Genomic DNA, 21311 nt, shown 5'->3' on the forward strand with positions numbered 1-21311 from the left:
GTCCCCATCTGGTTGCCGATTATCATACTGGTATGGGGGGTGTCGACCAGCACGACCAGCTGCGACTGCAGCGATATTCGATACAGCGATGTGTGGCTTTCAAAAAATATTACCGCCAGTTATTCTTGGGGTTTGTTGACATGGCGATTGTCAATGGGTTCATCCTGCACAAACTCATCTTGAAGAAAAAGGGAGAACGCATACCGACGCACGCAGAGTACATGCGAAGACTGCAAACGGAGCTTTTAGCAACAACCGAAGCCATATTGCGTGCAAACACCAACGCAGAGGATTTGATTACGGAGCCAATTCGAACGCAGCCACACGCCCTGCAGAATACGAACGACATGTATGATGGAAATGGGAAGAACAAACGTCGTCAGCACCTTTGCAAGGTATGCTCGGCAATGGCGACGCCCCAAACGAAAAGCTTTGAAAGCAGCTACTTCTGCCCCCAGTGCACTCAATCCCACGCCGGCTACGTACCTCTATGTAATCGCGTTCGGAGAGAGGATAGCGGCAACACGCTCACGTGCAGCCAGATTTGGCACCAGGTCTGGCGAAACGGAAGTGCGATTCCAGCACACCTGAAGAAGCGCATACGCTTTCGCAAGCGTAAGCGCGCTGACGAAGAGAAAGAAGACAGTAGTTAGCTAGTTAGTAGTCAAATCAATAGACTGTTCGCTCACCAAACTTTTCGGCCAGTTCAAGCCTAGTTCTTCTTCTACTCTTGCTAGTCTAGAACTGGCCGAAAATTTGGTGAGCGAACTTCTGCCGCGTAGCGATGAAGCTCCGGCGGCCATCCAAAATGGCGCGAAGCCGCCAATCTCACTTATCGTTTTGGAGGGGAAATACCTTACAGAAGACATTGCGATCTTTTTTTATTCTGCAGTAGCCAATCAAAACCCCAGATAATAGCGTATGGTGGATACATTGCGAAGTTTTTGTCCGTAGAAACGATGTCTTTGCACTTTTTCGCAGTGTCCACCTCACATGATTCGCGAGACAGCTACCATCAGATAAATTGTTGCATTCTTCTGTCAATAGTTTAATCAAGATAAAGCTTTATTCTGTATAATACAGAATAAAACCCCGCTTTAAAGGGTTAATAGTTAAACGCCCTTATTCTGCGACCGGGCAGCAAAAACAAAGTTTTTTTTAAACGTGGACGAGAGAAACACAACATTGGACAAGAATCGCTGTTAAGTTCGAATTCGTACTAAAAACGAAATCTAGAAATGATATTTGCTGCCGAACGCATTATGTGTCGTACACATTGTATGTGGTCTACATCACAGAAAATATTGCCCAAATTTTCAACGGTGGAGCACCATGACAAGGGCACTCACTGCCTGTGTGCCTGTTAGTTACAATTAGTAGGCGGCGCTGATGTACACACACGTACTATGTGGTCGCCCAAGTACCAACTGTTTAAAAAACTTGTGGTTCCTGATAACAAATATTTCGTCTTAAATAGTCCTTCTAGTGCTTGTTGCTAAATATTTAAGAATAGTTTTGATTATCAAATTTTTGCTTTGTATTACTTACAGCTTTTTCATATTTTTGCTGTAGGATTAATAAAAACGACAGTGTTATCTTCAAAATTTCAGTCGAAAAGGCTTTTATTCGCCGAATAAACCGTGTGTCGTACACCACGCAAAGGTTTATATTAGTTAAGTTAGACAGTTATCAAAAGTGCGTTTGCATCAGGTCTAGAATAGTCTTCGCTAAATAAGTATATATATCAATCCCTTTTACAGGAGTATTTACTGAAGTACATTGCTCTCATTTTGCGGTAGGAAATGTTCTAGTGTAGCACCGCCACCGCAAATACATCGGCCTCTACACCAAGTTCGCGCAAGGCAGCGACAACTACGCAAATGCCAAAGACAACAATGTATTTTAATTCATCGTAAGCTTCATAGCATCAACCGGAAACTGATGATCTCTCACTTAAAAAACTTTGTATAAATAAATATAAGTCGACGTCTCAAGTTAGAGGCACAAATACGAGTTCAGGGTTAAGCCTTTTCAGTCAGACGTCCACGACCACGAAATGTTGACCACTTTTTTGGATTATATTCGATTGTCCAAATGCCTATGTAATGACAAGGCCGATTGTAGATGCCAATAAGGACAAGTGTGGCCAGGGGAGTACGTATCTCGGCTAGTGGCGTTGCCCAACCCTACGGTGATTGTATCGGTCAGTGGTGATCACACGATATGATGCACTCGTTGACAAGTCCATCGTTACCATTCTCTGCGACTTAAATGTTGTTTCAGCCACGCTCACCGACCCCACCCCGCGCATCATCAAGGTCGATCCTGTAAGTTACGCACTTCAGACTGAAGCCGGCACATCCGACATGGTGCTTAATACGCAAGAGCTCTTGGAGTAACAGAACGCGGTGTGGACAGCCTGCAGGAAGAGAAGAGGTGCTCTGCCTTCCAAGGTGCAGTCCATGATAACGTTTCCATTTGAGCCCGATCACTCAGTGGATTTGGTCTGACCTAATCATCCCCACGTGGTCTATGTCCGGCGTCAACACATTTTGGATGTGGCCATGGGACCACAAAAGAAGATTCGTGCCGATCGGTATCGGGATCCGAAGACACCACTTAAATCTAGTCAGAATTCCCCATCGAGTCCACGCGATTTTCCGGTAGCGAGAGCTATCAGATACGTCGAGAGGGAGCAACTTTAGGCAGATATTGACAGCATCAGAGAGCAGAATCTGGGGCTGGGTAAAAAGCCGCACGAGACTTTTGCGGGAGATCCCGACGAGTTCAGCATTGCTGACCAAGGCAGCGACGAGGACGACGACTATTGGCAATTATGGCCACGGGTTGCGTTTCGGCCGTCTACAACGCAACCCCGGGTTGATCTATCGGCCATCAACGAGCGTTATACAGGTAAAAATGCTTTGATATTTTGAAGATTATGTAGAAGGTGCTCTTTCTTGGACAACAACCAATTGTTTTGCGACGCTTTGAGTATGGATTCAATGATGGCGGTTTGTCTATTATTCGTTTCCGGGGGGCAGGACTACTCGACAGGGTCCGCGCTTTGGAATCTACGGCAAGTTCGACGGACCTCTCCGAAAGAACGGAATCTTCGGCCTGTAGGGCGGCGTCTTGCAGGAGCGAGCTCTTCAACGCGTTGCAGTCGCTGCGCATTTTTGGCTCGCATTTTTCAACCTGTTAGGTGTCGGTCTTCTTGATACTGCAACTTTTTTATAAATCGCTACAGAGGTCTTCGCGACACCGACGGATTTGTATGGAAACAAAGTAATTTATAGGTAAACAAGAAATTTTTCCCAGTTTCGCAGTTGTGTCGTAGCCCGCGACGCCACAGCAGCCATCGTTCGCTTCGAGTTTTCCCGGACCGACGACGAATCGATGGAGGTGAGAAGTCAAAATCGTCACAATGACGCCGATCCCGCACGGACTCGACATGGATCGGACACGACGAAGCCAGGATAGCGTCCCCGCCGAATATCCAGTCTTCTTTCTGCAGTATTGGAAGCACTTCCGACTAAAGATACTAAACGCCTCTGTATGAAGGCAATATCGAAGCCAGGATGTACGGGAAACGGTAATGGTGAATGCTTTGACCCGAAGCAGTCTCACTTCAAGCTAAACCAACTGCCAGAGGCCGTTAAATTATACATCGTCGACAACTATAAAGGTCTCACAGCAGATGACAAGGGTAATTGATGGTGAGGACCAACATGACCCAATCGAACGCAGCGCGACACATCCAACTAACCCACGTGAAGTTCCGGTGCCGGTGGCCAACACCATAAGAATTCTCCGGTCGCTCTATATGCGTTCGTCTAGTGACGTTCATCGACACGTGGCCAAGTGTGCTGATCAGTATAATCTCAAGGCACCTCTGGTCAACAAAGAGCCATCGTAATTAACACGGCCTCAGTCAGCTTTCTATCAGAGCTCGCACGGCGATTGCACTTCAACTTGCCAAAACTTGCTCGGCTAGCTCGAGGTCAAGATGCTCGTGATCCTCGTCCTAACTGGGTTCTGTATAAACAGGCCGATCCCGTCGACCCAATAGATCAGGGGGCTTGTAGACGTGGGAATACCATCGCTCGATGCGGAGTGCAGCGACTATGGACGTCGGCAAAGCGATCGCAGCAGTCACGGCGTCCGAACATTCACCAAATCAGCACCAACAGCATGGAGAAAGCTCGGCGACGTATTGCAATATGCCAGAGGTAAGATTGGTATCTCATCTTGGAGAAAGACCTGGTCTCAAGTGTTTATTAGTCCTGTCGGCACAATGGAAAAGCTGTCACTCGAGGTAGCGCCTTTCATGATTGGACCATCATCCACAGATGTGGTGCCTTTCGACGCGAAGAATCAACCGATTAAACAGCCCTAATCAGCTCTTGTTTCGGGCCAAAGTTCGGTGGCCGAAGGGTCTTTTCTTCGGTTAAAACAGGCGTCACGTCTCTGGGGCTGACGATGACGTCCGTGTTATCAACGACTTCACTGACAGAGATAACTTCCCACGGAAGCTACAAGTCACGTCGCGACATTGCGCGACGCATTCATAAACTACGAAGCGAGCATCCAGTTGTTTAGGTTATGCTCCTGCTCGGAGACGTTTCCGGTGCTTTTCGGCACGTGCCGGTCAATGAGAATGGGGTACACATATTCGAGTTTCTCTTTGAAGACAACGTGGTTTTTGATCTATCATTTGACTCTGTGTGGTGTACTTTACCGGCATTTTATTCGTTGACAGGGACTGTCATCAATCATCGCTACGAGTCCTCAACCGGAAGGAGGGTCTGAGCTACACATAGACTTGTTCGGAGGCAGCGTGTGGTGTCATGATCCCACTTGGGTGGAGAAAACCACGGTACGCGCTGCACGGATGCTGCAATAGCGCTGCGAAGAGCCATGGCAACGGTGATTGGGCCTAGCGCTATCAACGGGGAGAAGCTCACAGCGTGGTAGACAACTGGCCAAGCGCTCGGGCTTCTGTGGGATACCGTCAACGGTACTGTATTGCTACCAGCTGAGAAACTGCTGAAGACACAGCTTCGCATTCAACAACTACTTCAGACAGACCGTGCTTCCAAACCGGATCTCAATAATTTCCTTGGAAGCTTACGTCACGTAGCTGCGTGCTTTTCTACTGTACGTTCGTTTTACCAGCGAATCCACGTGTCAGCTGTTGCTATGCATCCTGGGCGCAATTGGCAACTAATGAGGAAGTTCGCGATGTCTTTGTTGGTTTCGCGCCGTGCTTTTAGATGGAGACCGCTTCAACAAGATCTCTGTTGTGCAGTTTGCCGGTATTGCTATACCTACTGTACACATTGGCATGGACGCGTCAGACATCGGGTTGTGTGCCCTGGACCCCATGATGTTTGCGTACTTTCTAGTGTAATCCACAGAGGCTCAGAAGCTTGTGCTGTAAATGGAGACCCGTGTTAATTCGATCAACGGGCGGGAAGTTCGTAGCGCCGTGCTGGTTTCTCTCTTCTGTGGTCAGCATTTGCAACAAAACAAAGAACTTGGCTCGACATATGTGTGCCTTTACATCGACAACTCGAGTGCTATTTCGTGGTCCAACCGTCGAAGCAGCAGAAACCCCACTTCTTAGGTTCTCAACAGACTATTGTCCCTGGTTGAGCTACAATACCGCGTTGTTCTCACGGCGGAACACGTTCCTGGAAACGATAATGTCATGGCCGACGCTGGTTCACGAGCAGTGTCTAGTGCTGATAACCTTTGGCCGTTATGGACTAACTTATCAGCTACAGGGACACAGGTGAACGTCGGGCTTCCATTCGACGATTTTCCCAGTCGTGTGGGCGCTATAATGTGCCGCCAAGGCCTGACAGGCGCTACCAACGCCAAATATCAAGCAACTTAGAATCACTGGTCCAAGTTCTCGCGCATGATGGGATGGTTGCCATGGATTGGAAGCTCAGGTGTGGATCACGCTAACCGTCTGGGGTATTTCGCGGTGTATTTGTGGAAGTACGGGTGGAACCGAGCTCTCCGGGGAAATTAGTGCGCGGCTATCGTGTCCAAGCTCGCGAGGAATCGTGGCTCCACCGACGGCTAAAAGGCAATTAGATCTCCAAGTCACTACAGCTGCGTGTTTTGCTTTAATATATCAAACGTTTGTCGCAACCGGACCGGTAGAAACAACCTGTCGCAACCTATTTTCTACGCCTTCTACGTCGCTCACTGAATTTCGATCGCTCCCACCAGTGTCTTTTGTGGCGGAGTGTGCTCCTTGGATAATTCTTCCTTTTACGGCGCTCAAACTGGTAGGAGAGAATGCGTCCTACTAGGAGTCCTAAAGTGTCCTATTGTCCTAAAACCTGGGATAAAAAACTAGCAATTCGGCTCATAAACAATCCCATATTTAGGACGGCACAATGAGTTTTAGGACGAAACAAGCCAGGGTCCGCGTGTCCTAATAGGACACTCGACAACTGGACACTCAGTCTGTCCTATTAGGACAGACTGCAACTCAGACCACTGTCCTATTAGGACAACACCAAGCCCAACATGCACTGTCCTCAAGCCATATCCTCAACTGGCCTAGCTAGAAACAATAAACATCTTAAAGCCCCTCTCTCCAAGAGCAGCCGATTCTTTGTTGTGCGCGAAAAGCACCTCAACAAAACTTCTCTACTACAAAGTGTGTGACAATATTTTTAAAGTGTTTCAAAGGATGATAGTCATTGAAGGTAATAATAGCCGCTAATAACGGTTGAGCGACTTCAACATGCACATAGCAAACGACGGTTAATAATCAGAACGTGACGAAATAGGGGGGGGGCTCAAAAAGCAGCAAAGTACTCGCAAGGGCTACTTGGCTGCAAGTCGATCCGAAGACGCGGTTAGCAAGCGATGGGGGTCTTGGTTAGCGCGGCAGTGTGCTCGGCCTGGTTCGTCGAGTTGTCTGGCGTCGTCGGGGTGTCGACAACAGGTGCGTTTGTGGCAGGCGAGTCCGGGCTGGGAGCCGACGTCGATGGGCAGTTGGACGGCACGTAGACTACCAGGTCGGCCTTCAGGTTGGAACCGACACCGACCGGCAATTGGCACTCCTCCAGGTTCATGGCCTTCACGTCAGCGAGCAGGGTGTTGCAGGCAGTCGAGGCGCACATCTTGTCAATGGTGGCCTGGTCCGGGATCTCAGTGGTCCGTGCCGCACTGTTGAATGTTCGCGCTCGTGAGCAGAGCGGACAAGACACTGCTTCCGCAGGTGGCAGTAGAGGCCAGATAGGCGAGCGCCCTAGCTGCAGAAGGAGTAGCCGCAATGGTCTATGATGCTTGGCTGCAGTAGTGGAGATTCAGAAATGGTTGGTGTGCCCCAGGACAGTAATTGGCCGATTCCGGACACCAGTCCGGATGGTCGCCATACGGAATGACTGAGTCATGCCGGGTGGAATCCGGCCAATCACGGTCGGATTATTTTTTCCGGATGACAGTGGATAGGCTTAAATAACAATTCAATGAATTGCAAATAGGTGGCTACCTTGCGACAGTCTTCTTCGCTGTTCATTCAGCGATTTTCAAGCGTACCCCTCAAGCCTCCAGCCACAGCTCCAACTCCAGACCACGGTGCGTGCCTTCTCCGACCCCAACGCCCCCGTAGCTCAGCGGTAGAGTGGGAGACTACGTCTCCAGGCCGCTGGTTCGAATCCAGCCGGGGGCAGATAGTTGTAAGCTGTGCTGCGTGGATTGTGTTTGTGCTGTACTCTGTGGTGTGTTTGCAATAGCTGGTGCTGTGCTGTGTGCTATGGAGCGACGCGTGTGATGCGGTATATGTATGTACATGCTGTGATGTGCATTTGCTCGTGTATTGCTGGATTGGGCGTGCTGTGCTGTGTGTTGTGCGTATGCTGCAGTGTTGTGTTGGGCTGTGCATGTGCATGTGCTGCTATGTTGTGTACTGTGTGCTGTAACATGTTGTGTGCATTGTGTGTGGTGTGTGATGCTTTGTAATGTAGGCTGTACTGATTGCTGAACTATCTACTGTGGTGTACTGCCTTAGAATGGTGTTGATGCTGGTGAGTGCTGTTTGCTCGTGCTTATGTTTGCTGAACTGTGCTGCCCAACGGCTTGTCAATCCAAGTCAACTGCTGCCCACAGATGCGATGGAGGTGTGCAGGCATCTACGAGGGACCCACTGGATTTCAAGATAAGATACTGTGCTCCAAGCGAGCGATACGCTTCAGGATGCGACGTACGCAGCAGGCGCCAGCGCTTGCGAAGGGACGAAGCTTTGCGAGTTGGTTTCTTTTGGTCGAAGGCGTGGAGACGCTGGCTCGCGGCTGTATCCAGCTTGAGTGCCAGCTCCCAGACTACGTGCTTCCAGGCACTGTAAGCTGCGACGTCGGCTCGTGGAGGCTCCTCTGGGACTTGGTACGGCTTCTGGTACAGTACCATCATTATGTTCACTGCTGCCTTTGCTTCGGCACGCTGGGTTTGTTCCTTCTTACCTTTAACCGTTTGCCATATGTGGTTAGTGTACCAGTTGAGCAGGCATCCAGCAAGGGTGGACGCTGATGCTGAAGCTGGGACGACAACCTCAACAGCCGTAGGTAGCTGTGGTGACTGCTGTTGCGTCTGAGTACTCCCTAAGGCCTGGCTCTGCATCTGGGCTTGCGAGTCTTCAAGGCGACCAAGTCGCTCGCTAATGTTCACAATCTGGGCTAACATGTTGTTAAGAGTGGATGATAGCAGCGTGTCGTTACCAGCGACGGCATTGCTAAGCTGCACGTGGTTTGCCGTCTTCCAGTGAGCTCTCAGGTACGCCCCCCACTCACAGCATGTTCGTATCGTGATGCAGGAGCCAAGACGAGCGTTTGAAGAGGCGATACCGCGATGCAGCTCGTACATGTAGCGCGACGAGACCGAGGTGCTGGTGGTGTTTTCGATGTGGATGCGAACCTCATCCATGTGCATTAGCAGCGATGCAAACGTGCAATCAACGACGTCCAATGCGACATTAAATCGAGCGTCCTGGAAACCAAGTACGTGGCGGTACAGCTCGTCTCGAAGGGTCACAAGCTGACCAAACTCCAGTACCGTCAAACGCTGCTGTAGGTCACGAATTGTCGGCGTTACCACAGGTAGGTCTGGAGCTTGGTACCCTGCTAACACTTTGGCTACGCTCTGATCCTCCTTTGTTGTCGTTCCAATGTAGGCAAACGCCTTGGTTAGTGACTCCAACAGCCAAGCCCCGCGAGTAGAAATCCACTGAATCGACAGCTTCGGCGACGCATTGGCGTACGCAGCGGCTCCACGGCGAATGGAGTGGCTGGTCATATTCGGCGTCACCGTTTGGCTGAGATCAGGAGGCATCGACCTCAACGAATCTCTAATGACCTCGGTAATATAACTTGCGATATTTGGTCTCTTCCTCTCTCGCTTTTGGGGCGGCTCCGACGTGCTGTTATCGTCTTCTAATAGTTGACCCCAGTACAAAACAGCTTCCTCTTGTGAATACGGTTTATTACCAGGAAGGTCGGACTCTGCGAAATTAGGTGCCAACGGAAACAAATATTCGGAGGGCTCGTCGTAGCAGATAAACAGCAACCCGAATGCGTGAAGCATACACTGCTGCCATCTCTCCGGGGACTTATATATTGAGACGCCTTGAACCATAGAGGTTTTGATCCTGGCAATGTGGAGGAAAAGCTCTCCAGAAGCTGAAATCGAGAGCTGTTGTTTACGTGCAAAGCAGGTATCGACAGCTCTTCCAAATGTATGCCACATCATAGTCAACAGAGCCGCATCATGTACAGACTTCAAACCGGTAGCCACGTCAGCTTTCGCAATTAGATACCCAACGAGTACACTTAGATCATCCACGTTACACCCAGGAGCGTCATTGGTTTGCACATTTGCGCGCAAATTCCTCTCTTCTATGTAACTAGCCATTTTGTCCCGAATCTTGGCAATTCTCTTAGGGTCACCAAGAGAGTTGGTGTAGCGCTCGCGAAGCATGTTCACAACTTGTGAAAAATACCCTAGCGCTGTCGATTTTGCTAGTAGTCCATCCGCCGCTCTCGCCTTGTTGCTTTTCTTCGTCTGTATGTAAATCGAAAAAGCTGTTAGCAATGAGTACATGTTCTGGGTCGGGAGACTAGCTAATTCTCTATGAGCTTTATGTATGCCATCTAAATCGACTTTCGATAATCCTATTGAAGTGAGGAACTCCTCAAACATCTTCTCCGCCGCAATCTCTTGCCCTATTGTGCCAGCAGGAGTGTCCAGACCTCGCGAAGCTCTCCTCATTGCCTCTCGCAGTGTGAATCCCGCGCGTAATGCAAGCTGGTCGGTTGCATGGCGCCTCATCGTGAAGTTTTAGTCTATATTTACTCTTCAACCGCATGAATTTTTTATCTGGTACAGACGCCTTTTACGCGATAATACATGATGTGACTTGATTTTACTAAGGCGTCTTATCGCGAAATGTCGAGAAAGCCGGACAATTCCGGAAATAAGCTGGAATAAACTACCCCTACCCCTAAATAGCGGTTATTGGGTGGTTTGAGCAAATAAAAGTTCATGCTGTCCAGCGATTGGCTGTGGATTTTTTTAGCCTACAGTACGGGGTGGGGTCTCCGTCAGGAATATACTTATCCTACAATAAGTAAAGCCAATGTGACTTTTAAGTAACTCTTACGTAAATTTACGTAGATAGTCCGGAAAAAGTTAATATTTGAGGTTTAGGACAATCTGGAGGACACAAATTATATTATTCTGTAACGAAGGATTAGTCGCTTTTTAGGACACATCTCCAAAATCTCCCTGTAAAATTTAGGACAAATAGGACAGTTTAGGACGTGTCTTAGGACGCATTATCCTACACCCTCAAACTTGGTGTTGGTAGAAGACCGTCGGCCATTTTACAGTTTAAAGACCAATAACGCTATTTTCACTGACAACAGTGGACGAACTGTGAGTGTAGGTAAGGCGACAGCAGTGACTACCGGATTAGAAGGTTAAAAAATCAACCAATATGGGCGTCAAGCATGGCGCACAATGCATAGTTTGAGCGACAAGCTGCTCTGTCCAGTCCAAGCACTACGGCACATCCCGGTTGCTTGGTGAGAGCTCAACAAGCTGAGCAGCAACTACCTGTGTCTTGATCTGGAATTGAAGACAGTATCCAAGACCTTAAAGCAACGACACTGAAAGCAGGGGTGGCGGCTTCCAGCTACGCTACGCACTCGCTACGTTTAGGTGGCGCCTCTGCTCTGTTGAACAGCAAAGTTGGCAGCCTGGTGATAAAGAGCTTGGGACGGTGTTATCGAGGTGCTACGAAGCGTACTCGAGCCAATCTGCCGCTGCCACCACCGGCCTTACTAAACGAATGGTGTAGTTGCTCCCGTCGTGAAAAGCCGACCAATCTTCATGCGTGCAGAGGCATATTTGGGGGGGGGGCTCACCACGCCCTCCGGATTGACCGGCAATACAAACTTTCGCCCCTCCCCCCTTCACTTCAAGCTGGACGCATGAGGAAACGAGGAGCTTAACATATTTGGAGCTGACGTTCGCGCAAAGTAACTTCTTATACGATGCACTATGATCTGAATCTATTGGTGTTTGACGGCCCTTTGAATATTGTGTTTTAGAGCACTTAATTCAATTAAGAGTGGCCTTTGCAGCTGAACCATTTGTTTAAAGGAAGCATTGTAGACAATCTAAATAGTGGAAATTTAACTGTTGGCAACTTAGTATCTAGTTACACCGGTACATATATGTCGGCTTAGTGCAAAATATTAGGTCTTTCTTTGTAGATTCAAGCCATTTTGTTTTCTTTTCACTACTGGTAAAGCTGATTTAACAGTTAGCTTTTTTCTAGTAGTGCTGACTGGCCTTACTTAATAGTTGTATTACTCAACTTAATCGAAGATTTTCCTCCAAGGGCTACCAGCCTAATAGTGTAATTTTGCCTTTCCATGCTTTTGTTCCTCTCACTTAGCTTAGCGAAGTGCTCGATTTATAATAAATATGGACCGTTAAATTAAATCCAGAGTCATAAAACGTACACATCGATCTAGCTAGACTGACTAATAAATCGAGCGACGGGAGTCAAACCTACCGTTCGGGGTCGCCAAAATCACATTGATATCCTGTAAATCGACATTTTTTGCTGTTTTGACAGAGTAATTCGATCACAGATAAGCACATTGATGGCTCCCTCTTTCCATCCAGTGATTTTTGTTCCGACCATGCCTGATCTAGGCTATTAATCGGATGCCATTCTATCTGCATAATTTGCGCTAAATAAAGATGCCCAATGTATTACTTTCTTTGGGTGGAAATGATCACCGGGAGTTAGTTTGACAAGTGAAACGTTTTTTTTACTTCTAGAACTCTTACCGATTTATTATATTACACATCATATTGAACGTATTTACGTTCAATATGATTTTTTCATTTTCACTCGACAATGAACGCGCCAAACGAAAAGCCGTTCAAGTAATTGTGGCGCGAGTTGCGGAAAACGGGTTAGAATTCACGGAGGCTTAAGGGACTAAGCAACAGCCACGTGTATATCAAACCGGGGGTGGCTGCCCGCTTCATAGAGAAAAAAACCCAGCGTGGATTACTTTGTTGGTACGTATAGAAGGATTGGTGCAACTAGACGTGGCTATTGGCTTTGGTCACATTGAAATTGTAGGCGAAGACGAGCTTATGGCGTTGGGGCGATTAGCCGGACTGCTGGAGCTCTCACTTCTCCCTCCACCATCGCAACACGTCGCCTACGCATCCACAAGACCGCCTATGGGTAAGGAGCAGCGTATGAGCGCCTACGACGCCAAACGCCTCGATCATCTCAATCGTCGCCGGTTGTGCAAGCAGGTGTCGCTGTCTCATCTGATGACACCCCTACTGCTGATACTGTATGTGGAATATACAGAGCAAGGGAGCCACAACAGCGATGCTAATCCGGATAACGTGCCAGCGACGGAACAGGACGGCAGATTCCAATGGGATTGACGAGTTTGATGACGAGCACTTTAAGAATGCACTGCGTAAAGAGATCCTATTTGGTCCAGTCGCGGCGGATGACGTGAATTGCTCCTATGCTGTCAGCTTTGATGACGAAATCGTCCTCGACGCCAAGATTGGCGTCGCTGTCCAGTCCTGCAACCAGGTGGAATCTGATAGCGACTTTGTGGACGACAGCGATCTATTTGAACAAACCAACGACGACATGCGTCAGTTTGTAGCTTCTAGCTGGAACATATATGATGAACATCATTCTGGTAAGTCTGATATCTACAGAATAACGAAACACACGAAATGCTTACTCTGTTATGCACTACTTACAGTCACGGTGGTGATTGACAGTGCTGAGGTATGACGGAAGCTGGGGGGCGACCAAATCGGCTGCTGCATACGCTGATTCACCTCTCGGTATATTCTTCTACTTCCTACCTAAAGCGTTGTGGCTCAACATTGACTAGGAGACTAACGACTATCGAGAGACTTGTATTCCAGTAGTGGCTCAGCAACAGCATGATAAAGAACTCCACGTCCAAATTTAAGACTCGAGAAATACCGTGGCTTCGCAGGATAAAATTGACGAAAAGCTTTATTGGACTTCTTGTTTCCGGAGCATTGTGCAGTCATACCGATGGCTTAAAGAAACAATAGCCGACGTGAGAAGGCGGTGGAGTTCCTCGGGGGCCTTTTTCCCGATACATGGCAAGGGATAGAATCGATACCATCACTCGCTACTTGCATTTCGCCAGTAACAACTCAGGCGCAGCCTCTAAGGACGTATGCTGTAGGTCACGAATTGTCGGCGTTACCACAGGTAGGTCTGGAGCTTGGTACCCTGCTAAGACTTTGGCTACGCTCTGATCCTCCTTTGTTGTCGTTCCAATGTAGGCAAACGCCTTGGTTAGTGACTCCAACAGCCAAGCCCCGCGAGTAGAAATCCACTGAATCGACAGCTTCGGCGACGCATTGGCGTACGCAGCGGCTCCACGGCGAATGGAGTGGCTGGTCATATTCGGCGTCACCGTTTGGCTGAGATCAGGAGGCATCGACCTCAACGAATCTCTAATGACCTCGGTAATATAACTTGCGATATTTGGTCTCTTCCTCTCTCGCTTTTGGGGCGGCTCCGACGTGCTGTTATCGTCTTCTAATAGTTGACCCCAGTACAAAACAGCTTCCTCTTGTGAATACGGTTTATTACCAGGAAGGTCGGACTCTGCGAAATTAGGTGCCAACGGAAACAAATATTCGGAGGGCTCGTCGTAGCAGATAAACAGCAACCCGAATGCGTGAAGCATACACTGCTGCCATCTCTCCGGGGACTTATATATTGAGACGCCTTGAACCATAGAGGTTTTGATCCTGGCAATGTGGAGGAAAAGCTCTCCAGAAGCTGAAATCGAGAGCTGTTGTTTACGTGCAAAGCAGGTATCGACAGCTCTTCCAAATGTATGCCACATCATAGTCAACAGAGCCGCATCATGTACAGACTTCAAACCGGTAGCCACGTCAGCTTTCGCAATTAGATACCCAACGAGTACACTTAGATCATCCACGTTACACCCAGGAGCGTCATTGGTTTGCACATTTGCGCGCAAATTCCTCTCTTCTATGTAACTAGCCATTTTGTCCCGAATCTTGGCAATTCTCTTAGGGTCACCAAGAGAGTTGGTGTAGCGCTCGCGAAGCATGTTCACAACTTGTGAAAAATACCCTAGCGCTGTCGATTTTGCTAGTAGTCCATCCGCCGCTCTCGCCTTGTTGCTTTTCTTCGTCTGTATGTAAATCGAAAAAGCTGTTAGCAATGAGTACATGTTCTGGGTCGGGAGACTAGCTAATTCTCTATGAGCTTTATGTATGCCATCTAAATCGACTTTCGATAATCCTATTGAAGTGAGGAACTCCTCAAACATCTTCTCCGCCGCAATCTCTTGCCCTATTGTGCCAGCAGGAGTGTCCAGACCTCGCGAAGCTCTCCTCATTGCCTCTCGCAGTGTGAATCCCGCGCGTAATGCAAGCTGGTCGGTTGCATGGCGCCTCATCGTGAAGTTTTAGTCTATATTTACTCTTCAACCGCATGAATTTTTTATCTGGTACAGACGCCTTTTACGCGATAATACATGATGTGACTTGATTTTACTAAGGCGTCTTATCGCGAAATGTCGAGAAAGCCGGACAATTCCGGAAATAAGCTGGAATAAACTACCCCTACCCCTAAATAGCGGTTATTGGGTGGTTTGAGCAAATAAAAGTTCATGCTGTCCAGCGATTGGCTGTGGATTTTTTTAGCCTACAGTACGGGGTGGGGTCTCCGTCAGGAATATACTTATCCTACAATAAGTAAAGCCAATGTGACTTTTAAGTAACTCTTACGTAAATTTACGTAGATAGTCCGGAAAAAGTTAATATTTGAGGTTTAGGACAATCTGGAGGACACAAATTATATTATTCTGTAACGAAGGATTAGTCGCTTTTTAGGACACATCTCCAAAATCTCCCTGTAAAATTTAGGACAAATAGGACAGTTTAGGACGTGTCTTAGGACGCATTATCCTACACCCTCAAACTTGGTGTTGGTAGAAGACCGTCGGCCATTTTACAGTTTAAAGACCAATAACGCTATTTTCACTGACAACAGTGGACGAACTGTGAGTGTAGGTAAGGCGACAGCAGTGACTACCGGATTAGAAGGTTAAAAAATCAACCAATATGGGCGTCAAGCATGGCGCACAATGCATAGTTTGAGCGACAAGCTGCTCTGTCCAGTCCAAGCACTACGGCACATCCCGGTTGCTTGGTGAGAGCTCAACAAGCTGAGCAGCAACTACCTGTGTCTTGATCTGGAATTGAAGACAGTATCCAAGACCTTAAAGCAACGACACTGAAAGCAGGGGTGGCGGCTTCCAGCTACGCTACGCACTCGCTACGTTTAGGTGGCGCCTCTGCTCTGTTGAACAGCAAAGTTGGCAGCCTGGTGATAAAGAGCTTGGGACGGTGTTATCGAGGTGCTACGAAGCGTACTCGAGCCAATCTGCCGCTGCCACCACCGGCCTTACTAAACGAATGGTGTAGTTGCTCCCGTCGTGAAAAGCCGACCAATCTTCATGCGTGCAGAGGCATATTTGGGGGGGGGGCTCACCACGCCCTCCGGATTGACCGGCAATACAAACTTTCGCCCCTCCCCCCTTCACTTCAAGCTGGACGCATGAGGAAACGAGGAGCTTAACATATTTGGAGCTGACGTTCGCGCAAAGTAACTTCTTATACGATGCACTATGATCTGAATCTATTGGTGTTTGACGGCCCTTTGAATATTGTGTTTTAGAGCACTTAATTCAATTAAGAGTGGCCTTTGCAGCTGAACCATTTGTTTAAAGGAAGCATTGTAGACAATCTAAATAGTGGAAATTTAACTGTTGGCAACTTAGTATCTAGTTACACCGGTACATATATGTCGGCTTAGTGCAAAATATTAGGTCTTTCTTTGTAGATTCAAGCCATTTTGTTTTCTTTTCACTACTGGTAAAGCTGATTTAACAGTTAGCTTTTTTCTAGTAGTGCTGACTGGCCTTACTTAATAGTTGTATTACTCAACTTAATCGAAGATTTTCCTCCAAGGGCTACCAGCCTAATAGTGTAATTTTGCCTTTCCATGCTTTTGTTCCTCTCACTTAGCTTAGCGAAGTGCTCGATTTATAATAAATATGGACCGTTAAATTAAATCCAGAGTCATAAAACGTACACATCGATCTAGCTAGACTGACTAATAAATCGAGCGACGGGAGTCAAACCTACCGTTCGGGGTCGCCAAAATCACATTGATATCCTGTAAATCGACATTTTTTGCTGTTTTGACAGAGTAATTCGATCACAGATAAGCACATTGATGGCTCCCTCTTTCCATCCAGTGATTTTTGTTCCGACCATGCCTGATCTAGGCTATTAATCGGATGCCATTCTATCTGCATAATTTGCGCTAAATAAAGATGCCCAATGTATTACTTTCTTTGGGTGGAAATGATCACCGGGAGTTAGTTTGACAAGTGAAACGTTTTTTTTACTTCTAGAACTCTTACCGATTTATTATATTACACATCATATTGAACGTATTTACGTTCAATATGATTTTTTCATTTTCACTCGACAATGAACGCGCCAAACGAAAAGCCGTTCAAGTAATTGTGGCGCGAGTTGCGGAAAACGGGTTAGAATTCACGGAGGCTTAAGGGACTAAGCAACAGCCACGTGTATATCAAACCGGGGGTGGCTGCCCGCTTCATAGAGAAAAAAACCCAGCGTGGATTACTTTGTTGGTACGTATAGAAGGATTGGTGCAACTAGACGTGGCTATTGGCTTTGGTCACATTGAAATTGTAGGCGAAGACGAGCTTATGGCGTTGGGGCGATTAGCCGGACTGCTGGAGCTCTCACTTCTCCCTCCACCATCGCAACACGTCGCCTACGCATCCACAAGACCGCCTATGGGTAAGGAGCAGCGTATGAGCGCCTACGACGCCAAACGCCTCGATCATCTCAATCGTCGCCGGTTGTGCAAGCAGGTGTCGCTGTCTCATCTGATGACACCCCTACTGCTGATACTGTATGTGGAATATACAGAGCAAGGGAGCCACAACAGCGATGCTAATCCGGATAACGTGCCAGCGACGGAACAGGACGGCAGATTCCAATGGGATTGACGAGTTTGATGACGAGCACTTTAAGAATGCACTGCGTAAAGAGATCCTATTTGGTCCAGTCGCGGCGGATGACGTGAATTGCTCCTATGCTGTCAGCTTTGATGACGAAATCGTCCTCGACGCCAAGATTGGCGTCGCTGTCCAGTCCTGCAACCAGGTGGAATCTGATAGCGACTTTGTGGACGACAGCGATCTATTTGAACAAACCAACGACGACATGCGTCAGTTTGTAGCTTCTAGCTGGAACATATATGATGAACATCATTCTGGTAAGTCTGATATCTACAGAATAACGAAACACACGAAACGCTTACTCTGTTATGCACTACTTACAGTCACGGTGGTGATTGACAGTGCTGAGGTATGACGGAAGCTGGGGGGCGACCAAATCGGCTGCTGCATACGCTGATTCACCTCTCGGTATATTCTTCTACTTCCTACCTAAAGCGTTGTGGCTCAACATTGACTAGGAGACTAACGACTATCGAGAGACTTGTATTCCAGTAGTGGCTCAGCAACAGCATGATAAAGAACTCCACGTCCAAATTTAAGACTCGAGAAATACCGTGGCTTCGCAGGATAAAATTGACGAAAAGCTTTATTGGACTTCTTGTTTCCGGAGCATTGTGCAGTCATACCGATGGCTTAAAGAAACAATAGCCGACGTGAGAAGGCGGTGGAGTTCCTCGGGGGCCTTTTTCCCGATACATGGCAAGGGATAGAATCGATACCATCACTCGCTACTTGCATTTCGCCAGTAACAACTCAGGCGCAGCCTCTAAGGACGTGGCGTGGAAGGCCAAGCCAGTGTTGCAAGTGATCGAGAAGACAATTAGGCGCGGGTTTCGCATGGGACCGCGTATCAGCTTTGAGGAAGGCACCATTTCGAACAGGAGTAAGTATAACCCGGCTCGCGTCTACAATAAGGATAAGCCTCCTAAGTACGGGACCAAGGTGTACATGACGTGTTGCGCTGAACCTGGGTAATGCTCGTAAGTTGTTTGTCTGCAGAACCGTTATTCTGTTCACATGTAATTCTGTAATATACAGTACCGATTACCAAATCTGTATGATCTTGAGCGACTTGATGTATGCTGTAAATTAAAATGTAGTATCGAAGTTTATCTCGGAGCCGTAGGGAACCCAGCTACTGCAAAATGAGTCGCGCAGAAAGCGGGTCATTCGAAATGCGAGCAAAAAACTCGAATGACAGCCCGCTAAGTGACTCATCATTCCTGGTAACTTTTACACTCATGTGCACCATTGCTGGAGCTACGCGAAAGAGACTACTACTACGTTTGCTCACAACGTAATGACAGGCTTGACTGGCCCACCAACTTTGGATTCAAGCAGAAAAAAGATGCCAAGAGGCACGTATCGGATCGCCAAAGCCAGTAATTACTTTGACCTCGTTGCGGTGTCTTGGTAGGATTCTAAGCCCGTATCAATGATTTCAACCGGGTGTCGGCTAGTGTGACGCGCAGATCGAAGGGTGATAGCGAACATACCGCCGTGTCGCTCCCTTAGATTATCATGCGGGAATGGGTGGTATCGTATATCACGACCTAACTCCAGCTGCAGAGATACTCGGTACAGCAATGCGTTGTTTAACGAAACACTACCGCCAGGTATTTTTAGGATTTGTCGACATGGTCATGGTCAATGGCTTCATTCTGCCAAAACTTACTCTGAAAACGAAAGGAGAGCCCGTATCGACGCACGCCGAGTACATGGGCAGGCTTTACGCAGAGCTCCTATCCGCGACTGCTTCTGCAAAATCGTTTACTTTAGTAAAATCCTCTTTTTTGTATTTACTGTACCTTTATTGTATCAATCTATAGAAACAAAAAAATACATTAAAAGGGTAAGCCTTTTGAGCCCCTTTAGATTGATATGATTATACCTCTATACTTTGCTAGTTTATTTTTTTGAAAGGGTTTTATGATTTGAGAGGAAGGGTAAATCGACAATCGCTGGGCGGTTAAAAACGACGAATCGCACACAGATGAATATATTACTTTTATTGGATAAATACGTCTGTCACATAATACTGATTTTAAGCCTCTTTCTCATAGGTCAAGTATATCTAAACATCGGCAAATGAGTCTAACACAGCTTCAGCGCCACCAGCTATATGACGTTCGCCTTAACTAATTGAGGAAATCCATCTCTACGATATACATTCTTCGCGTGATTAATTTTATCATTTTAATTCATAATCCTACAGTTGATTTTATAAGTCTGCTGTCGACTTGGTGGGTTTCGCTAATGCATCGGGTTTGGAGATAAACCTCTGTCTCGTTGTGAACGAATTGTAGCTCTCTCAACCCGTTTCTGCGTATGTGAGTGTGTGTAACAAAGGTCAATTGTCTGATCTATCCGCCCTAAAATTGAGTGTAATATCGCTAAATATTGAGTGAGCTGCGACAAAAAAAACAGGAGCCCTAAAAATGCGGAGCGCTTAAGCGCGGCGTGCTCACGCGTATAGTGTGTTCAGACATCGAAATGAATATGCTTGTCTGCGCTTTGCCTTGGACTTTTTATGGTGCTCTTTGTGTCCACTCTAGCAGCAGGCTATCAGTCAAAATGTGAAAATGTCATTTTGGAGTGGACCGGAGAAGTATATTTCACGGTGCAAGGCCGTGAGAAACCTGTACTTAGCAACTTAAGAACATCTAGTATATAATAAATATGGATTTATTTTAGAGTACACCATTTGAAATGTGAATTGATGCAGTACCTCCTTTTTCTATGGACCAAATATTTCATCATTGAATTAATCTGTGTTGACGACTTTAAACGTAGCATTAGCAGGAAAAGAGTTGGAACTGAAAGGGTGAATTCAGTACGCCACGCATTTTCTGACCACCGCCACCTCAGCAGTCAGAATGTTGCGTCTCTGAGCTCAACGGCACCGCCTTCTTGTCTCGTGCCAGCTCATTTACGGCGTGAATGACGCTGTGGTGTCAGTCTATGCAACATGACAACCTCTGCAGCGAGAACCTTGCGTTTCCGTACTCAATAGTACCACCTTCGTGTCCTCCACGAGCTCCGTCGCGACGTAGATGTCGCTTTGGGCCGTCTTACGTAACATGTCAACCCACCGCCACTTGTGTAGATAGCACCTTGTTATACTGTGACACGGCAACCCTCCGTCACATCTGCAGAGATAGCCTTACGTCATCGTACTCAATAGCACCACCTTTTTGTCCTGCCCGAGCCCCTTCACGATTTTGAGGTCGTCAAACTTAAGATTCTCGTCGCTGGGTACGACTACCCGGGGCGTATCGCTAGGCTATACCTGGTAATAGAGAAGGCCACCGTTCACCTCATATCGGGGACCGCTGCCGTCGTGAAAGTCATTCGGCCTTGGCCCCCGCTTCCAGGAACCGGGTGATATGCGCGGTAATCTCCTCGTCTCGGTGTGCCAAACGTATTCGATCACAAAACCCCGTTGTCACCCGTGTGATGTGGCTCAACGCATAGTCCGGACGCCGCTTCAAGCGCTCTAAGCGTGTCCGGCTTGTATTCAACGCGGACGTTGTACTCCGCGATGAAGGACAGCCACCTCGCCAGCCTGTGAGAGGTGCGCGTCACCGT

The 21311-nt window shown here is 47.6% G+C and overlaps 1 protein-coding gene and 1 pseudogene across 1 annotated transcript; one reads left to right on the forward strand and one right to left on the reverse strand.

Annotated features, from left to right (window-relative positions):
• Nucleotides 1–2105: 2105 nt before the first annotated feature.
• PITG_14841 (uncharacterized protein) lies at nucleotides 2106–5902 on the forward strand (the record flags this gene model as incomplete). Its single annotated transcript, XM_002898994.1, has 10 exons — nucleotides 2106–2154; nucleotides 2284–2395; nucleotides 2948–3014; nucleotides 3058–3122; nucleotides 3330–3405; nucleotides 4051–4232; nucleotides 4285–4318; nucleotides 4763–4879; nucleotides 4978–5160; nucleotides 5798–5902. 10 exons carry the CDS (start codon nucleotides 2106–2108, stop codon nucleotides 5900–5902), a joined length of 990 nt encoding a protein of 329 aa, XP_002899040.1.
• Nucleotides 5903–6890: 988 nt separating this feature from the next.
• On the reverse strand, nucleotides 6891–7248 carry PITG_23028 (annotated as a pseudogene; the record flags this gene model as incomplete).
• Nucleotides 7249–21311: the final 14063 nt, after the last annotated feature.

Source organism: Phytophthora infestans, genomic scaffold (genome assembly GCF_000142945.1).
Source record: "Phytophthora infestans T30-4 supercont1.33 genomic scaffold, whole genome shotgun sequence".
NCBI lineage: Eukaryota > Oomycota > Peronosporomycetes > Peronosporales > Peronosporaceae > Phytophthora > Phytophthora infestans.